Source organism: Triticum urartu, chromosome 6 (genome assembly GCF_003073215.2).
Source record: "Triticum urartu cultivar G1812 chromosome 6, Tu2.1, whole genome shotgun sequence".
NCBI classification, from domain to species: domain Eukaryota; kingdom Viridiplantae; phylum Streptophyta; class Magnoliopsida; order Poales; family Poaceae; genus Triticum; species Triticum urartu.
Genome location: NC_053027.1, coordinates 552,392,279 through 552,401,454, shown reverse-complemented (window position 1 = coordinate 552,401,454; position 9,176 = coordinate 552,392,279). Strand labels below are relative to the sequence as shown.

The following is a 9,176-nucleotide window of genomic DNA, read 5'->3' as shown; positions in this document are numbered from 1 at the left end:
CATAATCAACATAATTTTTGACTATGATTCATAATAACACAAACCAAATACTTGAATGGAAGGAACAAGTTTTTGAATTAAATGAACAATTTTGCTGGCTTGTCAAAAGAAAATGAGAGTATTTTGGACAAGAAAATGACTGCACCGAAGAAAGATAAAAATATCGAAAATATAAAAGCCAACAATTAAAAATCTGAAGTTAGCAAAAATGTCAATGAAACAAAAACTTGAGATTTTGAATTCATCAAATTCATGCAATCATTAGGCAGGGTAAGAATTGGCCCAACTCCCATTGGTGTGCTAGGAGGTCCAAGATATACGTTTCGGCGTGATGTAATTTTTACTTAAAATTGAATTACATTAATGATTGATAAAAAATATTGCATGTATAAATTAATACCTAACCTTGTTTGTGGCGCTAGCGTTTTGATAATATCTAACTTTCTGAATATGTTGTTACCCTCCAACAAATGGGCATACCTACAAAAATCTGTTGATTTGGATAACTTCATGTAAATTTGGGCAAAATTATTTATATTTCAAAATAAGATTATCATACGAAAGGTTGTTTTAGGGTTAGGCTATCAGATCCACCACCCTTGACACACTAAATTAGGCTATCTTGTGTTCTTGAAATAACCTCGGGGCATTGGAGCGGAGATTGTCTGATGAGATCGAGCCGTAAGGTGTGTGACATCACAAGAGAGAAGGTAGATGCACTAAAGGAGGAGAAGAAGAGACTTGAATGAAATGCGCATGGTCAAGTGTATTATCTATATGTACAAACACATAAAACTATACATCGATTGAAAAACACATTTGGAAAGGATATCATCTAGTCGATGTCCCAGTAACTAGACAATATTGATGGTTATCGGTCCGCACATACCCCCCTCCCCCCAAGTTCCCACGTTGTCAAATCCTACCAGTTTGAATGAAACCTTTTTTTGTAAATTTGCATCGATAAAAATGATAATTGTTTGTGAAACTAGAGTTTCTTACCATCTAGTAAAATTCAATTACTGGCCGCCCCCTCCCGTATGAAATTGCCGAGATATTAGACCCTACACCTGGCACAGTGGATCAAATCACAAGATATAGTCTTTTCTCTCTTCCATTTCTCTTCTAAATGGCCTCCCTGTAAGTGCATTTCTCTTCTAAGTGGCCTCACTGTTAGAAGGGTGCATTTCTCTTCTAAGTGGCCTCAATATGAGAAGGGTGCATCGCCATCGGTCAAGACTTCGTGCCCTAATAGGCTAGTTTGATTTGAGTAGATCAAACTGAAAGGTTGTGATCTATGGAACTGATGTTTCACCAAATAAATGGTACAAACGCTTGATTGGGTGTTGTATTAAGATCAAATTAATAAGACCAAATCTATTAACTGTGTTCCAATAAAGATCCACTAACTGTGATTTGTGAGTTATAAGGATCACCAAACCAATGATTATATGTTGAACTAATTTTGCATACTTGTATTTTAATTGCCAGGCTTTTCAACAATGCAAAACCTGAGGACCAGTTCTTCTTTCGCCTAGCTGAAACAATGGTAAACGCAGAAAACGTTGCACTTCTGGGGCGTGGAAGCTGGCGGAGACATGCAACCACTGAAGATTCCATAGATGAGTTGATCGCAATGCCTGAGTTACAAACTGCATTTGCCTCTGGTAGATCTTATTGTTTTGGATTCCTTTACTCAAGTCTCATCGGGTATGTGCAGCTTGCCGCACTCATTTCTTGTATTGTTATGTCTTCATTGCGTCTAAAAAGGCAAGATTATGTTGATGCTCAGAATCAAGAGGACGATGATCATAAGAACATTAGGCAGTCCCTGAACATATTCTACGCATTGGTGCTCAGCCAATGCATTCTCTATTTCGTGAGTGCGATAGTGGCAAGCCCGTTGAAACGGATGTTTGTGGTTTGTTTGAAATATAAGCTAGGAGTTTGGGGGTTTCTAGCTATTGCTCGCTATCTACAGGAATGCCTTCTAAAATGCATCAGTGGGGATCTTCGTGAGGCAGTCAACATGGACTTGGTTTCCTTTGCAAAGCAGAAGTTGACCTCTAACGCACTGGATGACCAGCTGCTGGGAATTCGTATTCTTGACCACCTCCTAAGAATCAAGGAACACAAAGCAATGGTGCTCACCAAGATTCGATCTTCTCTTGATACTGTCGAGAAAGCAGTCTACATGCTTGGCTTGAAGAAAGAAGTGGAACAAGACACCAGGGGGCATGCTGCGCGTGTGCTGCTGGAGGTCGCCCCTGACCTTCAGGTAGAGAGCTTTCCTGGTATTTTCCAGTCTATTTCTTCACTAATTATCACACACAAGGCAACGATCAGTGGGAGCTTTAGCAACTCAATCCGTGTGAGCACAAGCAAAGAGCTCACGTTGCTTGGTGTAGATATTCTTAACAAACTCCTGACTAATCCGGAAAACTGTGTGGAGGCAAAGAATGCCAAGAACCTGTTGTCCAAGATCCTAGACATTACAAATTGTTGGGATGAAAAAACTCTAGACTCTAATATTGATAAAATTATAGTCGAGAACTCACTAAATGTCTTGCGCAAGCTTGTGAGCACAGCTGGTGAGACCGGTGAGGAGCTCAGGTGCCAAGTAGCCAAGAATATACACACCATACGGAATATCAGAAAGTTCTTCATAGATTATGCTGAAAGCCAACCAGCGATGCTTGCTCAAGCAGCAGACATCCTTGCATGCCTAGCTTTAAATGACAGTGCCAGGAAGGAGATAGAAAGATCACACCTAATCATCTGGAAACTCATTAGTCTCCTAGCTGAAGATAGTGATGAAGGCCAAGAAAGCTCTCTGAGAGTGTCAACCGGAGTCAAAATGTCGGCGGTCGAAGCATTAGTATTGCTCAGTGCTCCTATCAATGAAAATGCTATGCTCAACGCAGTGAGTGGAAGGAGCATCATGGCCATATTGTCAGAAACTAAGCTGCAAGACATGCAACGGATTGTGTCTACACTCTTCGAAGAGTCCGCAGAGCATAGAATTATGGTGGCGAGATTTTTGCAGAATCTTCGGGGTTACCAGGGACCACATTACGGTGGTCAGTTGGAGATAGTGAACAAAGCTCTACCGAAGGTAAATGCTAAGCATTTTCTATCCTGATTCAAAACTTGGAATTGAAAATTATGTTCCATCTATTTTTCACCCCTACTCCGAGCACACATGTAGATGCACCCCTCTTATCTGGATCATCAAGTTTCATCTCAAGATTTGTGCTATCTTTACATAGAAAATTTCTTTTTGGGTTTGTTCCAAAGAAGCAAACATTTGAACTTGAAACTTTACAGGTCAACATCACACATGTACTACTCTGTGCAGGAAATGTTTAGATATTTTACAACATAAATTTCTGAAATGTTAATACAAGAAACAATTGCTGCACATAATACTTGTGTAATGTTGACCTGCAAAGTTTCATGTTCGGTTGTTTTCTTGCTTGGGAGAGAAAAAAGAGAAGTATCTATGCACAGACTCTAATGCAAAATTGGACAGTCGATATAAGGTTAGACCTACATGGGAGCTCAATACAACTTTCCCAAGTTAAAATGGCTGGCTTTGGATTATCTAACACTTGATTTTGCCGAAGCATTTTTTCAGCTAACAAAGCAAACATGCGTCTATTATGCTTGAAATAGTTCGTCTGTTCTTTTGGGGATGATTAGTATATGAATACTTTCACAGGTATTGGAAGCAATTAAACATGCATTGGATAAAATAGAAGGGGTCGGTGGTCCTGGTGAACCTTCTGGTCATGTAAGAAAATAGAGTTCTCCATCCTCCCAGTTTAAGATAGTGAAATCACAGGACCATTCTTCCAATTCTGTTAGTTTTTCCTTTGGAATAATACCTTGAAATTATAAGTGCTACATATGCAGGAAATGGAGGCGCTCATGATAAATGAACAAGGCAAGCTGCTGGAGAGCTTTATTGGCCTGTGCATGCAAATCTGCACCAGCGGGAATGCAAAGCAATTCACTAACGCGCTGAGGAGTGCCGAGATTACATACGATATGTTCGTCCAGATGCTTAGGAAGATACTGGAGTTGTACAAGTCGCCATCTTCCGATGCTCCGGGCATTCGAAGGGTGGTGATTCAACAAATGAACTGGATGATGGCTAGGGATAACAAGTACATCAACATTTTCCTGAGGCATGAAATGGATAAGGCACTGAAAGAAGTAGCACAGACGGCACTGAAGCTTGAGAATTATTGGTTCTTCCGTTTTGACGTTGGGACTTTTGAGCATGATCAATCCATTTATTCTCTTCTGAGCATTTCGCCACTACTACAAGCTGGTGGCTCCGGCTTATAGTTGGATCGACAAGATCTGTACCTCATGTCCTATGTATAAGACATATGCTAATTTGTTGGTGATATCTATAAAGCCTCTCGAAGACCTTTATGCACAATAGAAACTCTTTGTTTGAAAAGGAGGTTGTAACCCTAGCCTACGCACAATAGAAACTAGCATAGAAAATGCTCTTTCAAGACACATAAACCCACAATTAGCGAAATATAATTCACATTTCTCTATAATAAACACAACTTCAGCTTATGGCACCAAGAAAAAAACAGTGAACTCCTGCTTTGGAAATAACCTAAGGTTAAGTCAATCCTAGTCAAAGTAGTAAAGTCATGTGTCACACATTTCTCTAGAGCAGGTATGATCTAACTTGAATTTTGTTGGATGTTCTGTGCAAGGCGCAATAATGAGAAGTCAACAACTTTAATTGCCAATGGTTCTTAAGCCATCTGCTTAAGCAAATAATGCTAATGGGGATACAAAGTAGTCCATTAGAATCAGCATGTCGAGGCCGTTTTAAAAATAAAAATCAACCACCTCTAAAAACTAACGCACGTGGATTTCTTAGGAACCTAACTCAAGAAGCTAATATAATATAACTACCTTGAAGAAATCATGTAAGGTGGTTACGATATCAAAATGACCACTAAGGACTCTTGGCCATAGGAGATTTTGTATCAAAACCGCCTCTAACAACTTAATAATAATAGCTAGTGGTCTTTTCTCCCCTTTCTCTTCACCACGATTGTCCTCTCTCCCTCTTTCTTTCATTATTTTCCCCAAATGACGCTGCCAAAAGTATAGCAGCACCGATGCCACCAATTTCACATTGATGACCAGTAGAATATACGTCTTCTCTCAAATGAAGCATGCCTTTGTCATATGGGGACGTGCTATGCAACAAAAAAACCATGTACACGATCACATAACACTATGAAGATGCGGGTAACGATCACCCTCACTAACTAGAACATAGCGGAAGCAGAGTAGATTATTGATGAATACCGACGATTCCCGCAGCTAGGTTGAACCTCCTAGCTAGCCGTGATAATTTCTCTAGATGATCATCGATCAACGCGTACCGATCTAGAGGTTCAACAAAACTTCTTGGACCAACACAAATTAAAGAATTACTGGAAGAACTAGAGGGAGGAGAGGCTGACTAGCGGCGTCCCGGTCTACATTAACTAGAGGAGAGGAGAGAAGGAGGGCGCGGAGCAGCGGGGCTGGGGGAGGGGGAATTTACTAAGGGTTTGATATGTTCTAAGGAGTACTCCACACACACACACACACACACACAACACAATACAACACACACACAACACAATACAACACACACACACACTACCTTTGAACTTTTATTTCTTTTGTCGCAACTAATACTTTCAATCCAAGTTGCATTAACCCTTGTAACTAGCCAGGCTAGTAAGACTAGCAACCTCACTTGTTTTGTTGGGGGCCAAGATAAAGTTATGTATTTTCGTGTGCAGAAACTGCCCACTGGTCGTTTTCCAAGTACTCCTATGGTTCGATAAACCTTAAGGTCGTCCACTTGAGGGAAATTGATGCTTACTACAAAAATCTGCTCTTGGGGCGCCAACACATTCCTAGATTAGAGGATGCACCCCTCCCCCTCCACCCACCCACCCACTCACCCCCACGCACACACGCGCGCGCGCGTGCAGACACAAGCATGTTCTCTCCGGTACGGTAGCAAATGAACGAGGCCTAGCGGGCCATACATTCATTTTTAATAAAAATGGCAATAACCTCCATCTCGATGACTGGGTTTTCATTCCCCGGTGTATGCAAGCCATATTCTTTTCATGCACAAGACCTAAACATAGATCGAAGGTCACAAGTAGGATTTTTCAGCCCATTTCTTGCAACTATTTCATGTACCTGCAGTTAAACTTTGAATAATATATATATATATATATATATATATATATACTAAATGACTAAATTCACTTAATGGATTAAATAACTAACAGGCCCTGAAACATGCCAAATTTCGGTAGTATAGTGGTGTATATTGAATGCAAATAAAGTTGCAAGGGCGACTGATTAACCAAGGGCCACTTTACATGCAAACCTGCTTGATTCCTTCTTGAAACCTAGTTTCTTCCTCGAAGATGGTCTGATTTGTAAGAAGTATGCATGCAAACTTTTGCGGAGTATTCTCAAAGTTTTACCACATCTTCCAAGGGTCATATCATGACACAATGCCAAGTCTCGTGATTTCCTGGCTTTTTTTGCATTTTCTGGAATGAAAAATGGCAACAACCTCCATGTTGGTGATCAAGTCTTGGCCCCCTGGTGTATGGGGGTCCTATCCTTTACTTGCACAAGGCATAAACATAGACACAATTCAAGGACAAAAGTAGGATTTGTCAACCTATTGTTGGCGACTATTTAATTTAACTATAGTTTGAATTTTAATTATATCAATTAAATACCTAGAAATGCACTTAATTAACGACTTAAATACAGTGAACTGACCCTGAAAAATGCCAAAATTTTAACATGAAACATGTAACCGTGTGTTGAGTGTAGAAAAAAATTTGAAAGCCAACGGCCTCTAGATGGCATATCATGACACCAATGCCAGGTTTCATGATTTCTAACTTTGTTTGAATATTTTGGAATTAATAAAGCACTAAGCTCCAGGTTGGTGCCTGAGTCTCGGTCTCCGGTGGTTGGGACTCCTCTTCTTTCCTCGCATGTTCAAAAGAGAAGAAGCAAAAGCAAAGAACAGAAATGAAAGAAAGAAAAAAGGAAAGAAAGAAAAGAAAAGAAAAAGGAAATAGAAGAACAAAACCAAGCAAAGAAAAGAAAACAAACAATATGGTTAGTAGTTTTTCCCATAGTTTTTCTTTGCCTAGTGTTAGGCTGTTTGTCGACTTTGACTTAGCATGGTGCTTATATTTCGTCGAATCTAATCTGCGGTTTCCAGTGCTATCAATTAAATGTGGTGGCTTTGGTCGCTCTTAGGATCTTTCAGCTCCATTTCTCGGAGGTTCTTGTAAGGTATGTTGTGCTTTCATAAATGTGAGTGTAGGAGCGTGTATGTAACAAAGGTCTTCATTTTGTACCGTGTATCTAAAAATGCAAAAAAAAGTAGACATGCCAAAAAATGGAAAGAGAAAACAAAGTTGGCAGCTCCTCCTCCTCACATCCACCACTCCCATATCTATTCTCCTGTCGTCGTCAACCTTTTCCCCTCCGAGCTAGCTTGTTCATCGGTAATCCACCCACATCAAGATCTCCCCAAATTCCACACCAAACCCTATCTATCTACCAGTCCATCCCGTACGTGCACATCTTCTTCCATCGAGGTCGAGCCATCCACCAATCCATGGCGTCCACCACCAGTGGCAGCCTCCCGTCCTCTCCCTCGCTCCCGGGCACTGGGGCCGAACAAGAATTCTCCTCCGTCGACCCCCACGGCCTCTTCCTCCCCTCATCCCCATCCCCCGCTAGCCTATACTTCGACCACGACTCCACCTTTCAAGGCTTCTTGCCCACATCCTCCCCCACGCGGGCAACAGCGACTCCACCTCACCCTGCGGCCCCGTCAAAGCCGCCCAAGAAGCGCCCCAGAGCCTCCCGCCGCCCACCCACCACCGTGCTCACCACCGACACCTCCAACTTCCGCGCCATGGTACAGGAGTTCACCGGCTTCCCGGCGCCACCATTTGCCGTCGGGCCGTCCCCGTTCGTCCGCCCGCGGCTCCTCGGTGGCGCCTCCGCCTACGGCTCCCCCTTCCTGGTACGCCCGTGCCCTCTCAAGTACCCGCAGCAAAACCCTGCACTGCTGTCCTCCATCGGCACTTGCACCACCACCGGCGGCGGAGCCAACTCTCTCATGCACGCGCTCACGCTGTTGGCGAGGAGCAACGCGATGCCAAGTACCCCCGCTGATGTTACGACGGCCAGAGGATCAGGTTCTGCTGATCAGTACGGTGGCCACCACGGCCACGGCATGGGAGATTTCAATTTCAACCCGTTTGACGACTTCGAGACTGAGACTTCGGCATCGGCGGAAGGCGACAAGGCGGCGAACGGCGACCATGCTGGGTTCTTCTCTTCCTTAGGCGGCGCCGGAGATAAGTACGACCAGCACTAGCTAGTACTTGACGTATCTCTCTTTCTGTGTGAGCGTGCTGAGTGGTCTTTGTGTGATGTGGATGGAAATTGAGATGGAGGAACAGCTTTTGATACTCTATTGGCATTTGGCAGGCTGCTTAATTGTTAGTTCCTTTGACACAAAATGTGAGTTTATAATTTGATTGATGGTGATTTTTGGTGCAAATTAATAATTAATTGAAGTAACACATGCATTGCTTCTTGCATGATTTACGATTCTTACACTATGTATTGTGTATACTCCCTCCATCTCAAAAAGTTTGTCTTAGATTTGTCTAGATACGGATATATCTAGATGCGTTTTTGAGTTAGATACATCCGTATCTAGATAAATTCAAGACAAGCTTTTTAGGACAGAGGTAATTAATATATTGTAAGGTGCTTTGTTCGGTTTCCATCGCTAGCCAAGGAATTGTCCTTGTCGAGATGAGATGAAATGATCCAACACCTCTCCTTAGTCATGAAGAAGTGTTGAAATGATCCAACACTTTGCCTCTCTGCTTAATTTGGATGTATTCCATACCGTGGGGAAAAAATGCTAGACTTAGGGATGAATAGGCTGACACTGGAACTTATGGAACAAATCTCCTGTTAATAAAAAGTTGATGTATTTCGTAGCTCTTCTTTGCAAATGATATTTGTTGTGAATCAAAATGGATGCATGACCGATCTTAGTTATTACG

General features: G+C 42.0%; 1 protein-coding gene across 1 annotated transcript; it reads left to right on the top strand.

The window, feature by feature from the left end:
* The first annotated feature begins 7,557 nt into the window (after window positions 1-7,557).
* Window positions 7,558-8,646, top strand: LOC125515261 (leucine-rich repeat extensin-like protein 5). Its single transcript, XM_048680698.1, has one exon. The coding sequence runs from the start codon at window positions 7,703-7,705 to the stop codon at window positions 8,471-8,473; it is 771 nt and encodes a 256-aa protein (XP_048536655.1). The 5' UTR covers window positions 7,558-7,702; the 3' UTR covers window positions 8,474-8,646.
* Window positions 8,647-9,176: the final 530 nt, after the last annotated feature.

Bases quoted from the DNA above. Each gene is read 5' to 3' on its own strand.
- LOC125515261 (XM_048680698.1), top strand. From the start codon at position 7,703: ATGGCGTCCACCACCAGTGGCAGCCTCCCGTCCTCTCCCTCGCTCCCG.